Here is a 20,794-nt window from a genome sequence, read left to right as displayed (position 1 = left end):
GGACAATGAGAGGAAGCAAATCCTCATTATATAAATATAATTCATATAATGCAAAATCACATTAAACCTTCAGACTTCTGCTTAACCTGCCGTGAAGCTCTTCATGCAAACAGGCTTGTTTACTGTTAGATTTCATGTGAAATAAACTGTCTGACCTAACATTAAGATTCCTGTATGAAAGGTTCCTGTAAATCATGTTTTCATGTTGTCCAAAGAGTAAAGGCCAAAACAAAAGTATACAGTGTTAGGAAGGCCAACTTTAATGGTATGAGACTGAAAGTAGAAACTGTAAACTGGATGTTAAATAACTGTTGAAGAGGCATGAGAAGTTTTAAAAAGTACATTATTGCAAGAGGACTTCATACCTGTTTCCAGCAAAACTAAATCTAGGAAACTACAACCAAGGTGGTTTACTAAGGAAATTAAGAATAAAGTCAGGAGGAAAAGGGCTCTGTGCCACAAATGGAAATTAACTAATGATTTAAAAACTAAGCAGGAGTATCTAAGTCTACAGGTTGGATTAAAAAATAACATTAGACTCACCAAGAGGAATATTGCAGTGGAGGCGATTACATGCTGATTACAGTGTGTCACTGCACCCACCACAGTACAAACCGCCTCAGGGATGAGAGCCTGAGTGCAGCGGGTGATACCTCAGCACCACACTAGCCTGAACACACCAGTGTGAGGGCCAATCCTGCCACCAACCCCTAAATTTCCCTGCAAGTTGGAGGACCTCCTTACAGGGCTAGACATTAACATCATACCCAAGACATAGCAATTACAGCTCAAGGGCCCAAAGGAGTAGAATCACTCCAGGCTTTCGCTGGATTTGAACGGAGTTACCACTCGCAGCACAAGGCTGTGGATAACATTACAAGATGATGTGATGGTTGCCTCTAACTAGCTGATTTTGCAGGAAAGGGGAAAGAAAGGAAATGCTGACCTCAGCATTTTATTATTATATTATTTTATTATTATACTGCAAATATTAATGTGCCCCCCCCGCCTCAGCTAGGAACCCAGCTTACTTTTACCTTATGGTCTAACTATAGACTCACAGAGACATACATGCTAGTGGGCTGGATCACTGTTACCTCTCAGGCTCCTTTGATTTACACCCCACAGGGGGGGTCATTTCAGAAGCAGGTTCCTCCATTTTGGTGGGGATCCAGAGCAGATGATTCCTGCTGGCGCCTCTGTGAACATGAAGGGTAAACAGACACATGCAGATACAACATCTAACAATCAACACTTTTACGTTGAACTGGACGCTACTAGAATAACAACAACGTCACGCTAGCAGTTAGGGACATTTTTTTTTCCTAAGAAAACGCAACAGCCTCAAAAATTCCCGTAGTGCCACACGCTCCATGTTAGACGGCGCTGTATTTCAGGTGAACTCAAGTCGTTAAAATATTCTGTAAAAACGTGTTAAATCACTTAACATTCGATTAATTATTCCATAACGTACGTTTGCTCCATGTGATTATCTACAGTATATCGAATTACATTAAACGTCTAATTATACTGAGAAGTATTAAATCACAGCATGTATGTTAAACAGGGATAGATTTAAGGGGCGGCCACCGCACATAAAAATAATAAATAACGAAATGTGGATTATTTTATTTTCTAAGCAGAAGCACAGAACAGACACGGTGCGGTGCGGCCGCCCCCATAAATATAACTGCCCCACCGACAGCCACCCCAATCAAAATGTTCTGCCGACGCCGCAGGTTAAACACGCTTATTTTATTATTAATTATATCTGCTGACTATAATCTTACCTTGTAATACAAAATATCTTGATATTTTTCCAGAATCTTATTCGTGTTTCTTGCTAAAATGGCGACTCTGGCTTTCCTTTCACTTTCACTTACAGACGAGTAACAGTTGTTTATCCTGCGTTCAGCGATCATAACAATCGTCACCCAAGACATTCAGAGCAAACCAAGCTTATAGATTAAACAAAGAAATGAGATATCACACTAAAGAAAGAACAGATACAAGAGGAAGCTGGAGGAGCAGCTCCAGCAGAGCAACACAAGAGGGGTGTGGAAGGGACTTAATATCATCACCGGACGGAGCAAGGCGAGTGGAGGGGATCCGGCTCTGTCCTGGGCTGCCCACTGAAATCCATCGAGCAGGTTGGGGATGAGAGGATGCGGTCTAAGCTAACATCCATTATGGACAACACCTCCCACCCCCTGCATGAGACTGTACGAGCTCTGAGCAGCTCATTCAGCAATAGACTTCTACACCCACAGTGTAGGAAGGAGCGCTACCGCAGGTCATTCTTACCAGCGGCTGTCAGACATTATAACAGTTTAGCGTGAGTATTTTTTACTCATATATGTTTAACTGACATATCACATGCTGTAACCAGGATCATTCACACCCCACCCCACCCCCGCACTTGTGTACATATCTCTGTACATTTTGTACATATCTCTGTACATCTTTATTTATTTCCAAAACTTTTGTACATTTGTATTTATATCTTTGTGTATCTACCTGCTCCTATTGTTCTATATTACGTTTTTGTGCAAGAGCTCTGTAACACCTAAATTTCTCATTCGTGGGATAATAAAGGTTTATTCTATTCTATTCTAAAACAAAACACAGTGGCGTTCATTTATGTCCTCCTCTCTAAAGCAGTTTTTTTCCTGAGTCATTTCCAATGAAAATGTTTTATCGCAGGCAATCAAAACAGTCAAAAGAATAATTTCTTCACTCAAAATCTAAAATCATTTTTCATTAACACCCAAAACGAAAATATTTTTGATAATAAATCTGTTGAAAATGTGCAAATATTTCAAGAATACAGCTATTGACAGTCTACCTGGTAATTACAGGAGAAAATGCAAAAAGGAAACGCGCATTTAAACACACTCTGCTCTGATGCATATCAGCCCAAGCCGGATGCTTGGCATCTTTTCATCACAGTTTGGGGCCAGTCTGAGCTGTGGAAATTCTCAGGATAGAGAGAAGCTGTGCATCACTTGGTACGTTTACATGCACAGCTAATTCTGCCATTTAATCGGACTGCTTTCCTTGTCCCAGTATACGTACATGGGAGGGGAATCGATTTATTGACCGAAGTGTGTTTGACTCCGATACAATAGGCGGCGATATGGCTCCTTTCAGCCTGTTAGTATTGGGCTTTTCCCGGTTGATCTATTACATCAGAGACGTAAAAAAAAATAAAAGCAATAATAATGGATGTGTGACCAGAATGTCATGTGTGGGTGGGCATTTGGCTTATTTGGGGGGGGCTAAAAAACTGCAAAATGAGTGGAAAACTAGCACTGAAGCTGTCAGAGAAAAAACCCCAGCAATACCGTACTGTCGGCATATCACTAGTGTTACACTATCAGCAATGTCAAACCCGCCCCCTGTAACGAGCAGCGAGGATGTCAGAGAAAAAACCCCAGCAATACCGTACTGTCGGCATATCACTAGTGTTACACTATCAGCAATGTCAAACCCGCCCCCTGTAACGAGCAGCGAGGATGTCAGAGAAAAAACCCCAGCAATACCGTACTGTCGGCATATCACTAGTGTTACACTATCAGCAATGTCAAACCCGCCCCCTGTAAAGAGCAGCGAGGCTGTCAGAGAAAAAACCCCAGCAATACTGTACTGTCGGCATATCACTAGTGTTACACTATCAGCAATGTTAAACCTGCCCCCTGTAAAGAGCAGCGAGGACGTCAGAGAAAAAACCCCAGCAATACCGTACTGTCGGCATATCACTAGTGTTACACTATCAGCAATGTCAAACCCGCCCCCTGTAAAGAGCAGCGAGGACATCAGAGAAAAAACCCCAGCAATACCGTACTGTCAGCATATCACTAGTGTTACACTATCATCAATGTTAAACCACTATCTGTAGACTTGTTGCTACGGTGCTTTTCTACACAAAATACCGCATAATGTGTTGCTCATCAAGTTCTACAGAGGCACCATCGAGAGTGTTCTGACAAGTTGCATCACTGTAGTGAGCATAACTGTGCTCATAAACACTTTATCCAGAGCACTATTTTGTATGTGAACTGATGGTCACACACTGAACTCTCTGTTTGCACACTGCACTGTGCCTTTGTGCACTGTGCCTATGTGCACTGTGCCTATGTGCACTGTACCTATGTGCACTGTGTCTTGCACTTCGGATCACTGAGCTCCTCAGCACTGAATATATATTCTCATCAGCTACAAATCCAGTGTCTGCTGTTGTACTTCAGCGTGTTGGTTTGGACACCCTGGTCAGGCACAGAGAGCTTCCCCTGCCAAACTAAGCTTTAAGCTCAGTGTCAGACCAGTTAAACTGCTTTTAACGTGTCTATGTATTTTACGGTAGTTAACTGTACTGGGGCCTTTTCTCCTACCTGTACACTGCCCTGTCCTTGTTATATTCACACTGTGTGTACACTGTGGATCCTGAGCTCTGGCCTGTCGTCTCTGCATGCTGGTATATGGTGAGATGACAGTAATGGTCACTTTGATTTAAATGATTCTAACTATCATTACTGAAGCTTAAACAATACATGAACTAAGTAGATTTCCATCTAATTAACAAAATTAAAAATCAAGCTGATAATAATTCTGATGTAAGGACATAGAGAGGTATATGGTGTTGCAGTACAAACATATTTTATTGGTAGTTTTTACGATACCGACGTGAGGAATCATTTAAATCAAAGTGACCTTTAAGTCACTTTGAATAGTCACTTTTGAATACCTGCCCATAGTTGTAGGGACAGATGGACTTTTCTAGCTCCTACAAAACGTCATGATTGAGTGCTTTTGGCTATTTCAGTTCAAGTGCATTTCACAAGAGCCCCAGAGATAATCACATCATTACTTTAGGTTAGTACTATTTAAAAAGGTAACAAAGAATTTTATGTTTGTTTTTTATTTAATTTCAGCTTGTTTCAGAATCAGTTCACATTTATAGTTCTTGTTTAATTGTAGTTTTTATTTTCGTATCTTATTTTATTTCAGTTTATGGACGTGTTTGCATTAACAATTATATTCTTGCCTTACATCCTGCAAATACTTGGTTTTAAAAAATTCTTATTAATTCCAACAACATTCATACCAAACTTAACAAATGTGACTTTTAAGAGCGACTTTACTCTAATTCTGTGCTGGTGTGTCGAGCACATGCAGACCTTACGCCGTAGTGAGCACTTATACTTGTGCGCTGGTGATTCGAGCTTAGGCAGAGCATACGCTAGGGGTGTCAAACTCAGTCACGGGGGGGGGCGGGCAAAATTTAAAACTGGTTTGGATTTGACGGCCAAACTAGATCAATATGTATTAAAAAATAGTCTTAAATTGACCGTGTTTAGTCAGATGTATTATGATAAATTATTCGAGGGCTGCAACAACTAATTGATTAAATCGATTAAAATCGACTAATAAAATAGTTGGCAACTAATTTAATAGTCCATTAGTTGTGTCTACGTTATTAAATACATAAGTACAGTGGCTACCCCCTAATTTGGGAGCAGTAAAATAAAGCTGCAGTGGCAGTAAAGCACCATTAAGCTGGATGCCGACCGCCATAAAAGAAAAGGGAGACGAGACGAGAACCAATGCCGGGCCTTGAGTAGCTTGCGGGATGAATTCTGGAAGAATTGAAAAAAAAAACTTTCGAAAAATGGCGAAGGCGGACACACCAGAGGAGGCTAATGTTAGCAGAGAGAAAAATGCACGACCCAAGTCGTCAGAAGTATGGGAGCACTTTATACTAATGCCTCCAAAGAACAGCGTTAGGTGCAAAATGTGCACAGCTGATCTCGCATGGCTCGGGAGCACATCGTCACTGCGTGAGCACCTGCGGAGGAAGCATGTTGGAGCCATGGGTGAAGGAAATCCACGGTAAGTTAATTCGTAGTAAATGAACGTATCACTTTTCCATCGAAAAACTAGACAAAACAGAGTATTAGCTATTTCTGCCCATTAACTTTGGTTTTAAATTGGCCTGAAATCGTGCGTGTTCCCTTTATAATTCTGCCAGAAACGGTATAGTAGGACCATTTGACGATAATAAACTGAGATTAGGTCGGCGAAACACTAATGTATTATGTGACTTTGTGGAGTTTTTGGATTAATTTATGCAATTGTTCAGATAAATTAACGCAAATCCTTCATTCAGTGGTGAAGTGGAGGGTAAATGCACATAAAATGCCGTTTTACGCAGCTTTTAAATTTACAAAACAGCCTTTATTCACCTTTTTTGAGATAACTAATGTTAAGGGTATGAATAACTACCCACAGTTTTTACTGCTGTGCAGATAGTTTACCCATCTTACATTTCTTGTTACCACTATACCACTGATTCATTTATTCCATCCATTTTCCAAACCGCTTATCCTACTGAGTCGCGGGGGGTCCGGAGCCTATCCCGGAAGCAATGGGCACGAGGCAGGGAACAATCCAGTATGGGGGGCCAGCCCATCGCAGGGCACACTCACACACCATTCACTCACACATGCACTCATACGGGCAATTTAGTAACTCCAATTAGCCTCAGCATGTCTTTGGACTGTGGGGGGAAACCGGAGTACCCGGAGGAAACCCCACGACGACATGGGGAGAACACGCAAACTCCACACACATGTAGCCCAGGCGGAGACTCGAACCCGGGTCCCAGAGGTGTGAGGCAACAGTGCTAACCACTGCACCACCATGCCGCCCCATGATAGACAATGTTATGATAACAATATTTTAAACTATTTTGAAAGTTTGGCAGTTTGAAAACCTTAACAGAGTGTTTGTTCTGGGATTGACTCCCTAACAAGCCACACCTGTCAACACCATGGTAGGCAGTCGTAACGAAAACCATGTCTAGGCCCCATGTTTGGCACCTAACTCAGTTGTAGTTGCCTACCTAATACCTTGATTTAGTGTAAAAATGATTTTGACAGCATCAGCCAGCATTAGTTCATAGATGTATGAACTAATGCTGTATGTAAAGGGCCACATTGCTTGGAAGTTATTTGCAGGGGTGCATGGCAAATGCTCATTTTTTGACTAGAATACTATATGCTGAAGGAGTTGAGTTGAGATACTTATATTTTCAGCATTTATAGTTCAGATATGCTTCTTTCAACTGTATAAGTTTCATTCCCATCACTAACTATCTACACAGTCAACCACGCCCCCGAAGTAGGGGGTCCTGTGGGGGAATTCTCACCTGTGACCATTTTCAGACGGCAATATATCAAAGAATAAATGGTTATTTAGAATGAATTTGCATCTGCTTACAGTATCTTCCTCAAATAACAAAAATATAGAAGAATATTGGATGTAGGTGTGGTGGTGACCCCACAGCTTGGGGTCAGAATCCGAAAAAAGTGAACCAAAAACTGATTTCTGCAGGTCCATAACTTTGAAGTGCTTCCCCTGAGCTTAATTTTAATGGCAGATTCAGAAAGAGCAGAGAAACGTAAACCAGCAGAGCAATTTTCAGCTCTCTAGCTTGCTTAGAACCGAAGATATGGTCTCCTGAAAACCCTTACAAATTACATGCGTGATTCGCGAGTGCAAAAAAGGGGCGTGGCACCCAAATTTGAAAGGGCCATAACTTTGGACTGCATCAGAATTTTTCAGTAAAACTTGGGGAATGTTCAGTGTTCTCTATAAGGATCAAAATACCAAGTTTTCATCAAAATCAGGAATGATGCCCATGGAACTTTTCTGGACATTGGTTGATTTGGCACGGACTGACCCTCGACTAATTGAAAAGAAATGAAATAATTGATTAATCTGTCGAATATTTTATCAAAATAATCGTTAGTTGCAGCCATAAATTATTCATAAAGAAATATGAATTTATCGTTGTCATACCCGGCTCGTGTGTGCCACGCCCCCCTGATTATCCACGTGTGCTTCCCTGATCGTACCCAGCTGTGTCCGATTATTTTCAATCAGTCCTGTCTATTTGAGTCCATGTCTTGCCCTGGTTCCTGGTCTGTCATTGATGTTAGTTGCCGTCTGATGTTTCCTGCCCTAAGTCCTGAGAATATACCCCTCGTTTGCCCCGTATTCTGCCTGATCCTTGCCTGCCTGCCTGTCCATGCGCCTTACCTGCGTTCAGCGATCATAACAATCGTCACCCAAGACATTCAGAGCAAACCAAGCTTATAGATTAAACAAAGAAATGAGATATCACACTAAAACAAAACACAGTGGCGTTCATTTATGTCCTCCTCTCTAAAGCAGTTTTTTTCCTGAGTCATTTCCAATGAAAATGTTTTATCGCAGGCAATCAAAACAGTCAAAAGAATAATTTCTTCACTCAAAATCTAAAATCATTTTTCATTAACACCCAAAACGAAAATATTTTTGATAATAAATCTGTTGAAAATGTGCAAATATTTCAAGAATACAGCTATTGACAGTCTACCTGGTAATTACAGGAGAAAATGCAAAAAGGAAACGCGCATTTAAACACACTCTGCTCTGATGCATATCAGCCCAAGCCGGATGCTTGGCATCTTTTCATCACAGTTTGGGGCCAGTCTGAGCTGTGGAAATTCTCAGGATAGAGAGAAGCTGTGCATCACTTGGTACGTTTACATGCACAGCTAATTCTGCCATTTAATCGGACTGCTTTCCTTGTCCCAGTATACGTACATGGGAGGGGAATCGATTTATTGACCGAAGTGTGTTTGACTCCGATACAATAGGCGGCGATATGGCTCCTTTCAGCCTGTTAGTATTGGGCTTTTCCCGGTTGATCTATTACATCAGAGACGTAAAAAAAAATAAAAGCAATAATAATGGATGTGTGACCAGAATGTCATGTGTGGGTGGGCATTTGGCTTATTTGGGGGGGGCTAAAAAACTGCAAAATGAGTGGAAAACTAGCACTGAAGCTGTCAGAGAAAAAACCCCAGCAATACCGTACTGTCGGCATATCACTAGTGTTACACTATCAGCAATGTCAAACCCGCCCCCTGTAACGAGCAGCGAGGATGTCAGAGAAAAAACCCCAGCAATACCGTACTGTCGGCATATCACTAGTGTTACACTATCAGCAATGTCAAACCCGCCCCCTGTAACGAGCAGCGAGGATGTCAGAGAAAAAACCCCAGCAATACCGTACTGTCGGCATATCACTAGTGTTACACTATCAGCAATGTCAAACCCGCCCCCTGTAAAGAGCAGCGAGGCTGTCAGAGAAAAAACCCCAGCAATACTGTACTGTCGGCATATCACTAGTGTTACACTATCAGCAATGTTAAACCCGCCCCCTGTAACGAGCAGTGAGGCTGTAAGAGAAAAAACCCCAGCAATACCGTACTGTCGGCATATCACTAGTGTTACACTATCAGCAATGTCAAACCCGCCCCCTGTAAAGAGCAGCGAGGACGTCAGAGAAAAAACCCCAGCAATACCGTACTGTCAGCATATCACTAGTGTTACACTATCATCAATGTTAAACCACTATCTGTAGACTTGTTGCTACGGTGCTTTTCTACACAAAATACCGCATAATGTGTTGCTCATCAAGTTCTACAGAGGCACCATCGAGAGTGTTCTGACAAGTTGCATCACTGTAGTGAGCATAACTGTGCTCATAAACACTTTATCCAGAGCACTATTTTGTATGTGAACTGATGGTCACACACTGAACTCTCTGTTTGCACACTGCACTGTGCCTTTGTGCACTGTGCCTATGTGCACTGTGCCTATGTGCACTGTACCTATGTGCACTGTGTCTTGCACTTCGGATCACTGAGCTCCTCAGCACTGAATATATATTCTCATCAGCTACAAATCCAGTGTCTGCTGTTGTACTTCAGCGTGTTGGTTTGGACACCCTGGTCAGGCACAGAGAGCTTCCCCTGCCAAACTAAGCTTTAAGCTCAGTGTCAGACCAGTTAAACTGCTTTTAACGTGTCTATGTATTTTACGGTAGTTAACTGTACTGGGGCCTTTTCTCCTACCTGTACACTGCCCTGTCCTTGTTATATTCACACTGTGTGTACACTGTGGATCCTGAGCTCTGGCCTGTCGTCTCTGCATGCTGGTATATGGTGAGATGACAGTAATGGTCACTTTGATTTAAATTATTCTAACTATCATTACTGAAGCTTAAACAATACATGAACTAAGTAGATTTCCATCTAATTAACAAAATTAAAAATCAAGCTGATAATAATTCTGATGTAAGGACATAGAGAGGTATATGGTGTTGCAGTACAAACATATTTTATTGGTAGTTTTTACGATACCGACGTGAGGAATCATTTAAATCAAAGTGACCTTTAAGTCACTTTGAATAGTCACTTTTGAATACCTGCCCATAGTTGTAGGGACAGATGGACTTTTCTAGCTCCTACAAAACGTCATGATTGAGTGCTTTTGGCTATTTCAGTTCAAGTGCATTTCACAAGAGCCCCAGAGATAATCACATCATTACTTTAGGTTAGTACTATTTAAAAAGGTAACAAAGAATTTTATGTTTGTTTTTTATTTAATTTCAGCTTGTTTCAGAATCAGTTCACATTTATAGTTCTTGTTTAATTGTAGTTTTTATTTTCGTATCTTATTTTATTTCAGTTTATGGACGTGTTTGCATTAACAATTATATTCTTGCCTTACATCCTGCAAATACTTGGTTTTAAAAAATTCTTATTAATTCCAACAACATTCATACCAAACTTAACAAATGTGACTTTTAAGAGCGACTTTACTCTAATTCTGTGCTGGTGTGTCGAGCACATGCAGACCTTACGCCGTAGTGAGCACTTATACTTGTGCGCTGGTGATTCGAGCTTAGGCAGAGCATACGCTAGGGGTGTCAAACTCAGTCACGGGGGGGGGGCGGGCAAAATTTAAAACTGGTTTGGATTTGACGGCCAAACTAGATCAATATGTATTAAAAAATAGTCTTAAATTGACCGTGTTTAGTCAGATGTATTATGATAAATTATTCGAGGGCTGCAACAACTAATTGATTAAATCGATTAAAATCGACTAATAAAATAGTTGGCAACTAATTTAATAGTCCATTAGTTGTGTCTACGTTATTAAATACATAAGTACAGTGGCTACCCCCTAATTTGGGAGCAGTAAAATAAAGCTGCAGTGGCAGTAAAGCACCATTAAGCTGGATGCCGACCGCCATAAAAGAAAAGGGAGACGAGACGAGAACCAATGCCGGGCCTTGAGTAGCTTGCGGGATGAATTCTGGAAGAATTGAAAAAAAAAACTTTCGAAAAATGGCGAAGGCGGACACACCAGAGGAGGCTAATGTTAGCAGAGAGAAAAATGCACGACCCAAGTCGTCAGAAGTATGGGAGCACTTTATACTAATGCCTCCAAAGAACAGCGTTAGGTGCAAAATGTGCACAGCTGATCTCGCATGGCTCGGGAGCACATCGTCACTGCGTGAGCACCTGCGGAGGAAGCATGTTGGAGCCATGGGTGAAGGAAATCCACGGTAAGTTAATTCGTAGTAAATGAACGTATCACTTTTCCATCGAAAAACTAGACAAAACAGAGTATTAGCTATTTCTGCCCATTAACTTTGGTTTTAAATTGGCCTGAAATCGTGCGTGTTCCCTTTATAATTCTGCCAGAAACGGTATAGTAGGACCATTTGACGATAATAAACTGAGATTAGGTCGGCGAAACACTAATGTATTATGTGACTTTGTGGAGTTTTTGGATTAATTTATGCAATTGTTCAGATAAATTAACGCAAATCCTTCATTCAGTGGTGAAGTGGAGGGTAAATGCACATAAAATGCCGTTTTACGCAGCTTTTAAATTTACAAAACAGCCTTTATTCACCTTTTTTGAGATAACTAATGTTAAGGGTATGAATAACTACCCACAGTTTTTACTGCTGTGCAGATAGTTTACCCATCTTACATTTCTTGTTACCACTATACCACTGATTCATTTATTCCATCCATTTTCCAAACCGCTTATCCTACTGAGTCGCGGGGGGTCCGGAGCCTATCCCGGAAGCAATGGGCACGAGGCAGGGAACAATCCAGTATGGGGGGCCAGCCCATCGCAGGGCACACTCACACACCATTCACTCACACATGCACTCATACGGGCAATTTAGTAACTCCAATTAGCCTCAGCATGTCTTTGGACTGTGGGGGGAAACCGGAGTACCCGGAGGAAACCCCACGACGACATGGGGAGAACACGCAAACTCCACACACATGTAGCCCAGGCGGAGACTCGAACCCGGGTCCCAGAGGTGTGAGGCAACAGTGCTAACCACTGCACCACCATGCCGCCCCATGATAGACAATGTTATGATAACAATATTTTAAACTATTTTGAAAGTTTGGCAGTTTGAAAACCTTAACAGAGTGTTTGTTCTGGGATTGACTCCCTAACAAGCCACACCTGTCAACACCATGGTAGGCAGTCGTAACGAAAACCATGTCTAGGCCCCATGTTTGGCACCTAACTCAGTTGTAGTTGCCTACCTAATACCTTGATTTAGTGTAAAAATGATTTTGACAGCATCAGCCAGCATTAGTTCATAGATGTATGAACTAATGCTGTATGTAAAGGGCCACATTGCTTGGAAGTTATTTGCAGGGGTGCATGGCAAATGCTCATTTTTTGACTAGAATACTATATGCTGAAGGAGTTGAGTTGAGATACTTATATTTTCAGCATTTATAGTTCAGATATGCTTCTTTCAACTGTATAAGTTTCATTCCCATCACTAACTATCTACACAGTCAACCACGCCCCCGAAGTAGGGGGTCCTGTGGGGGAATTCTCACCTGTGACCATTTTCAGACGGCAATATATCAAAGAATTAATGGTTATTTAGAATGAATTTGCATCTGCTTACAGTATCTTCCTCAAATAACAAAAATATAGAAGAATATTGGATGTAGGTGTGGTGGTGACCCCACAGCTTGGGGTCAGAATCCGAAAAAAGTGAACCAAAAACTGATTTCTGCAGGTCCATAACTTTGAAGTGCTTCCCCTGAGCTTAATTTTAATGGCAGATTCAGAAAGAGCAGAGAAACGTAAACCAGCAGAGCAATTTTCAGCTCTCTAGCTTGCTTAGAACCGAAGATATGGTCTCCTGAAAACCCTTACAAATTACATGCGTGATTCGCGAGTGCAAAAAAGGGGCGTGGCACCCAAATTTGAAAGGGCCATAACTTTGGACTGCATCAGAATTTTTCAGTAAAACTTGGGGAATGTTCAGTGTTCTCTATAAGGATCAAAATACCAAGTTTTCATCAAAATCAGGAATGATGCCCATGGAACTTTTCTGGACATTGGTTGATTTGGCACGGACTGACCCTCGACTAATTGAAAAGAAATGAAATAATTGATTAATCTGTCGAATATTTTATCAAAATAATCGTTAGTTGCAGCCATAAATTATTCATAAAGAAATATGAATTTATCGTTGTCATACCCGGCTCGTGTGTGCCACGCCCCCCTGATTATCCACGTGTGCTTCCCTGATCGTACCCAGCTGTGTCCGATTATTTTCAATCAGTCCTGTCTATTTGAGTCCATGTCTTGCCCTGGTTCCTGGTCTGTCATTGATGTTAGTTGCCGTCTGATGTTTCCTGCCCTAAGTCCTGAGAATATACCCCTCGTTTGCCCCGTATTCTGCCTGATCCTTGCCTGCCTGCCTGTCCATGCGCCTTACCTGCGTTCAGCGATCATAACAATCGTCACCCAAGACATTCAGAGCAAACCAAGCTTATAGATTAAACAAAGAAATGAGATATCACACTAAAACAAAACACAGTGGCGTTCATTTATGTCCTCCTCTCTAAAGCAGTTTTTTTCCTGAGTCATTTCCAATGAAAATGTTTTATCGCAGGCAATCAAAACAGTCAAAAGAATAATTTCTTCACTCAAAATCTAAAATCATTTTTCATTAACACCCAAAACGAAAATATTTTTGATAATAAATCTGTTGAAAATGTGCAAATATTTCAAGAATACAGCTATTGACAGTCTACCTGGTAATTACAGGAGAAAATGCAAAAAGGAAACGCGCATTTAAACACACTCTGCTCTGATGCATATCAGCCCAAGCCGGATGCTTGGCATCTTTTCATCACAGTTTGGGGCCAGTCTGAGCTGTGGAAATTCTCAGGATAGAGAGAAGCTGTGCATCACTTGGTACGTTTACATGCACAGCTAATTCTGCCATTTAATCGGACTGCTTTCCTTGTCCCAGTATACGTACATGGGAGGGGAATCGATTTATTGACCGAAGTGTGTTTGACTCCGATACAATAGGCGGCGATATGGCTCCTTTCAGCCTGTTAGTATTGGGCTTTTCCCGGTTGATCTATTACATCAGAGACGTAAAAAAAAATAAAAGCAATAATAATGGATGTGTGACCAGAATGTCATGTGTGGGTGGGCATTTGGCTTATTTGGGGGGGGCTAAAAAACTGCAAAATGAGTGGAAAACTAGCACTGAAGCTGTCAGAGAAAAAACCCCAGCAATACCGTACTGTCGGCATATCACTAGTGTTACACTATCAGCAATGTCAAACCCGCCCCCTGTAACGAGCAGCGAGGATGTCAGAGAAAAAACCCCAGCAATACCGTACTGTCGGCATATCACTAGTGTTACACTATCAGCAATGTCAAACCCGCCCCCTGTAACGAGCAGCGAGGATGTCAGAGAAAAAACCCCAGCAATACCGTACTGTCGGCATATCACTAGTGTTACACTATCAGCAATGTCAAACCCGCCCCCTGTAAAGAGCAGCGAGGCTGTCAGAGAAAAAACCCCAGCAATACTGTACTGTCGGCATATCACTAGTGTTACACTATCAGCAATGTTAAACCTGCCCCCTGTAAAGAGCAGCGAGGACGTCAGAGAAAAAACCCCAGCAATACCGTACTGTCGGCATATCACTAGTGTTACACTATCAGCAATGTCAAACCCGCCCCCTGTAAAGAGCAGCGAGGACGTCAGAGAAAAAACCCCAGCAATACCGTACTGTCAGCATATCACTAGTGTTACACTATCATCAATGTTAAACCACTATCTGTAGACTTGTTGCTACGGTGCTTTTCTACACAAAATACCGCATAATGTGTTGTTGGTGAGCTAAGAAGTGCTACTGAGGATCCTCCCTGCTTAGGACCATTAATTCCAGTTCACACTTCACTTTGCCATATGTCATTATGGTCAGTGTATGGTCTACATACGTAATGCACTTGTCAGTCGACACAGACGGTCATGGTTAGTGCATGAGTACAGCAAAGACATTCCACCAGAACAGAGGAAATCATTTTCTCGCACATATGCTGTCGACCTGTCCCGACTCACAAGGAGTCCAATAGATCTAAAGTCTGAGTTACACACTAAACATGGGCATAACTAAATTTACACTGTTTGGATTGTCATCAAACTTGAAAGAAAGCAATTATTAGATTTTTTTCTGATGACATAACAAGAGGCTCAGCTGGCTATTAACAGGCACCTTCCTGTTATTCACGTTAAAACTGAAGCCTGATCCTGAGCATTATGTAATGAGTCCATGAAGATGCATTTATTCTTTACTGAAACAGAAACATCCGTCCCAGAAGAAGAAAGTTATTTATTCAGTCTTTCTTAATGGATATCAGCAGTGTACAGGTCAGCCTGCATTTCCAGCTGTAGATCAAAATTTTAAATGCAATTTTCAATTAACTAACTTAAAATTCCAGCTCACAGGAAGTCAGTCTTTACAATAATCCTCATCCTTTTACCTGAGATGAAGTTTATATGGAACACCAGCAAAACTTCTGTTTAAATTTTTTAAAGACAATAGGATGTATGAAAGTTAAAAAAGATGCATTCTTTGAAAAGCTTTTATCCTCATAGCTTGACTGAGAGTCTGAGTGTTTTAAACAGTGTTTGTTTAAATGCACATTTACCTCTGATCTGTAGGAAAAGGTCCCTCACTGAATTTGAGTGGGGGCTGCATTGACCTGTCACTCTTCATGGAAACACAGCTGGGTGCAGGTGAGCCTGCTCTCTCCATCAGGACACTGTGGACAGAGACAGGAAACAAATCCTCATTATATAAACTTAATTCATGTAATGCAACATCAGATCAAATCTACAGTAAATTTTCAGTAAAGTGCCAAAGATGAGAGGATTTGTGCAAGTTAAAAAAGTTGCATTCTTTAACTGTACATCCTTCAGCTTGTGTGCCTGTATGCCTTTTTACTGAGAGTCTGAGTGTTTTAAACAGTGTTTGTTTAAATGCACATTTACCTCTGATCTGTAGGAAAAGGTCCCTCACTGAATTTGAGTGGGGGCTGCATTGACCTGTCACTCTTCATGGAAACACAGCTGGGTGCAGGTGAGTCTGCTCTCTCCATCAGGACACTGTGGGCAGAGAGAGGAAACAAATCCTCATTATATAAATATAATTTATGTAATGTGAGCAGCATCACATTAAATCTTCAGTTGATCAGACTTCTGCTTAACCAGCTGTGAAGCTCTTCACGCAAACAGACGTTTAGCGTTAATGTCAAATAAAACTGTCTAACATTAATATTCCTGTATGAAAGGTTTAGTTATCACTGTAACAGCCTCTGTCACCAAACTTGGCTGTTGTTCTCTCATAGCGCACATTCGACATTATATTTGTTCATGTAAGAGGCCTGCAGTGAAATTTAAATCATTAACACACTTAAATCAGTAACACACGATCTTAGTCATGATTCACTATTTCACCTGTCGTGCTACGTCTCCTTTAGGCAGATCATTCTATGTACACGGATAAGAACAACTTATAGAATTTACTCAAATAAAATGAGGTAACAATTTCCAAGCACTTTTTTGGGGGTTAAATTTTAACTTTTTACTAGTAAAGTATACTTAATTTTAGGAAATATTATAGATAAATTAAGGTGAAGTCTACCAACTTTCACCGTAACACTCAATACGATTTGATTCCCGCTGAGGCCTCAGTGAACATGAAGGGTAAATAGACATATATGAATACAATATCTAACAATCAGCATCTTTACATTGAACTAGACGCTGTTGGAATGACAATATATTCCCCGCCTCATTTCTGCCAGAGACATATTTGAAACTTTGTGTACCTGTGGCAGGTCTAACAGAATAGGGCCAAGCTGGAATGGGAGACAATATAGGAAAAATAATATATATTATTATACAGGTACCGGCTCAGTGCTATATACAGGTATTTTAATTGCCATGTGCAAAACATAGATTTTAATAACCATAATCCCTACTTTACAGCATGGAATTTAACGCAACTTTTTGTGGCTACTTGTCAGATATGGAAGAACATTCTCAAGTTTGAATATAAGAAATATTGTGCCTTATTACAAAGATGTGAGCGAATACATTTATTACCGCAGAACCCTAGTATTCGCACACATGCAAACTCGTTCCGACAGCGTTTTACTTACGGAGCCCCGAAGCGCCACAGACAGTCACGGACGGGTTTTTTTCATGCACACGATGTACTACATCATACACACAATTAGCTTAACGTGCCCACGAAATACTAAATGGAGCTCAAATCCCTACAATGTGCGCACGGCTTACTTTTCCGCGCTGTTCGTGGCGCTTACAGGTTCCATATACCATCTAATTAGCTGAGCTGCTTTTCCGTAAATCACCGATTAAATACAGATCCTAGGCCCCCCACCCCCCAGTAACTCAGGATTGCAGCCACCCTTCCCAGGCCTCTTCCCGTTGGGGTGACGCATGCGCAGAGAACACAGAACCGTGTTCACCCGTTTCGCAAGTTTTCAAAGTGTAGTTTATCTGTTTAACGTGCTTGGAATAAGTCCTCCGCATATATTTGTGCACGATCTGTGTTTCATGATTGTCAGTGTATTATAAATATAAACGTCTAATATCTTAATTTTTATTTTATCCCTGTTTAAAGTTTTACTGTTTATGCATATAAATTCACACAACAAAACGCAAATGACATTTTTACTGATATCAGCAGTTGTCTACAATAACTTATCAAAGTCATGCATAGATATTCATTGATCACTTTTAAAATCTGAAGCATTCTGCATATTAATTTAGTTGTAACATTCTCGATGTTATAATGATTTGGAAACATCTACCGCATTGCGGTATCTATTGCGTCATTCATTCTGCATTCATGAAATGTATTTAAATCAGGATTAAAGCAGCACTGAAGCAGTAACGTTACATGATGATAATGTTATTCTCTTATTTTATTCTACTTTGTGCATGCGGGAGTCTCGAGGCCAAAGGGGTCTGAGAGGGGCGGGGTCTGAGAGGGGCGTCTGCGGCCTCGTGCTTCCTGATCGGAGCCTAAGCTTCAAAATGGCTGCCTGAGCGACTGAGTGACGCAGCTCACAAATAAACTGCGGAACCTGGGGCTGCAGCAAAATGGCGGTTATCGCCTAATGTTTTTCATTAGGAAAACGGCATACAACCTCAAAATATTATCTAGTTTATTCCTGTAGTGTCACACGCTCCACGTTTAGGGAGCACTGTATGGAAGGCGGACTCATAATCGTGCTTATTAAATATCATTCTATATAAACGTGTTAATTCACTTAACATTCGACAAAATATTCCATAACGTACGTTTACTCCAGGCGATTATTTACAGTATATCGAATTACATTAAACATCTAATTATGTTGAGAAGTATTAAATCCCAGCAGGTGTATTAAACAGGGGCAGATTTAAGGGGCGGCCACCGCACATCAAATTAATAATAAACGAAATGTGGATTATTTTATTTTCTAAGCAGAAGCACAGAACAGACACGGTGCGGTGCGGCCGCCCCCATAAATATATGGGCCCCCCCCCCCCGAACAGCCACCCCAATCAAAATATTCCACCGACGCCGCTGGTTAAACATGATTATTTTATTATTAGTCGTATCTGCTGACTATAATCTTACCTTGCAATGTCAGATATCTTTATATCATCCTGGAATCTTATTCGTGTTTCTTGCTAAGATGGTGACTCTCTTTCTCTTTCATTTACAAACAGGAAGCGAGCAGCTTCCTCCCAAAACGCGGAAGTGGTCTGTGGCGCAGCACAGTGACAATAAGAGAGAGGGGACAAATATTCCCGTCAAAGGGCACATATTCCACGTTATATTTGTTAATGTAGGAAGCCGAACTGCAGTGAGATTTACATCATTAACACACAATCTTAATCACGATTCACTATCACACTTGTTGTACCACAGCTGCTGTCTTTCACACGGAAAACAGTAACTTATAGAATTTACTCAGATAAAATAACGTAACAATCTGAAGTCGCTTATTTGGGGTCAGCTTAAACTTTTTTAAGTAAAATATACCCAATTTTTGGGAAATATTTAAAATAAAGCTAAATTCTACCTACTTTCACAATACCATCCTATAGAATTTTCTCAGATATATGATTTTTGCACTCACTTTTTCGGGAAACGTATCTTATTTATGAGTAAAGTAAACCCAAGTTTAGCAATTAATATGTCCAAAATGGTACAAGGCACAATTTAAATGTCTTTAAGCCTGATGCAGGTTCCTGTCCAGATGGCAGTTAAGGACTTTGCTCAAGTGTTTACAGACATGTGACTGTTCTGCTGTGGCTGGAGACAAACCGGCGACCTTCTGATCACCGGCCCAGAGGCGCAGTCTGCAGAGCCACGAGCTGCCCCCCCCCCCCCCCCCCCCACCCTTTTTTGCACAAGTATTTTATAAGTAAGTTTAACTGCAGCACTACTGAGTAGAGGTTACTGGAGGTCATATTTACTTAATACTTACTGAATGTGCAAAATACTGCACGTGAAATATACAGTGTTCAGTGTGGTCCCTATAAATCTGTGACACTTGGGCTGCGTGACAGTAACTGCCGTCACAGATTATACAGTGTTGTAATTGCTGAGATGCAGTGAACCCTCCATAGGCTGTGGGCCCAATGTGGGTCCCAGTGGAATGGAAATGGGGTCCTCAGTGTCCCGCCCACATCACACCCACAGTGTGGGCTGCACAGCAAGGGCACGGCAATGGGGTCCACATGCCCCCACCATTTCATGACACATTTTCAGCCCAATGTGGCCCCCTGAGGGCTCGTTTGCTGGGGGAGTACGGCTGGGCGACATAAACAATATAAACGGCTATATTGACTTACCCTGATAAGAAAATAAGGAACATTGCCTGACAGCACACAGCAACATATTACACCACAGAAACAAATGCAGTTTCAAATGAATCGTATCGCAGTCCTTTAAAACGGACAGTCTATGGCCCGAAGGCACAGCAGGGATGACTGAGTTAGCGGCTGTTACTGTCTTGCAGTTTCAGTCCAAATAGAGTTTTAAGCAAAAAGTGAGCCGGGAAGTAAAGAAATAATGACATCAGTTATATCGCTGATAATCATTGATACTGACCGATATGACAAACAATAGCTCAATAAAATATGTTGCCGTATCGCCCAGCCTCGATGTGGAGTAGGTGATTAGCGAATCATCTCAGTAACGTCATGTAAGACTGTATCTCAGAAAGAAGGCTGTGTTGAATTAGCAAACTGTCCAGATAAAAAACTGCACCTGAACTTTTAAGAGGATCAGAGGAGACAATAGGCCTGTGTACAGATAGTGATTGAAGATCGGTATCGTTTCAGAATTTGTGGGCTGTATTACCCAAATAAAAGCATCATACAAAGGGGCTCAGGTTAGCTTGCTGATTACCCAGTGCTTCAAGAGCCCCCCCCCCCACCCGATCGACAGCTTTTACTGTGCTATCTTAGTGTGTGATTCTCCATAGAGCTCTGTCAACAAAG

The 20,794-nt window shown here is 41.3% G+C and overlaps 1 protein-coding gene and 1 long non-coding RNA gene across 3 annotated transcripts in view; both read right to left on the bottom strand.

Annotated features, from left to right (window-relative positions):
- The window catches only part of LOC125719995 (NACHT, LRR and PYD domains-containing protein 12-like), a 263,868-nt gene extending 244,807 nt beyond the window's left edge, over positions 1-19,061 (bottom strand). The window contains exons 1-3 of one of the 2 annotated variants that reach the window (XM_048994927.1): positions 18,921-19,061; positions 16,259-16,372; positions 15,916-16,029 (exon numbers count right to left, since the gene is read on the bottom strand). In XM_048994927.1, the coding sequence (XP_048850884.1) occupies positions 15,916-16,029; positions 16,259-16,365 (221 nt within the window). In that variant the 5' untranslated portion in view covers positions 16,366-16,372; positions 18,921-19,061. The remainder of the gene's footprint in view (positions 1-15,915; positions 16,030-16,258; positions 16,373-18,920) is intronic. The other variant, XM_048994928.1, reaches the window with a different exon arrangement.
- Positions 3-2,835, bottom strand: LOC125720011 (uncharacterized). Its single transcript, XR_007385328.1, has 4 exons — positions 1,791-2,835; positions 1,098-1,199; positions 544-720; positions 3-413 (listed from the first exon to the last, which is right to left on the bottom strand). It is a non-coding gene; the product is annotated as an uncharacterized LOC125720011 (long non-coding RNA).
- Positions 19,062-20,794: the final 1,733 nt, after the last annotated feature.

This window comes from Brienomyrus brachyistius, chromosome 24, assembly GCF_023856365.1.
Source record: "Brienomyrus brachyistius isolate T26 chromosome 24, BBRACH_0.4, whole genome shotgun sequence".
Taxonomy (NCBI): domain Eukaryota; kingdom Metazoa; phylum Chordata; class Actinopteri; order Osteoglossiformes; family Mormyridae; genus Brienomyrus; species Brienomyrus brachyistius.
This window is presented reverse-complemented; position numbering and strand designations above follow the sequence as displayed.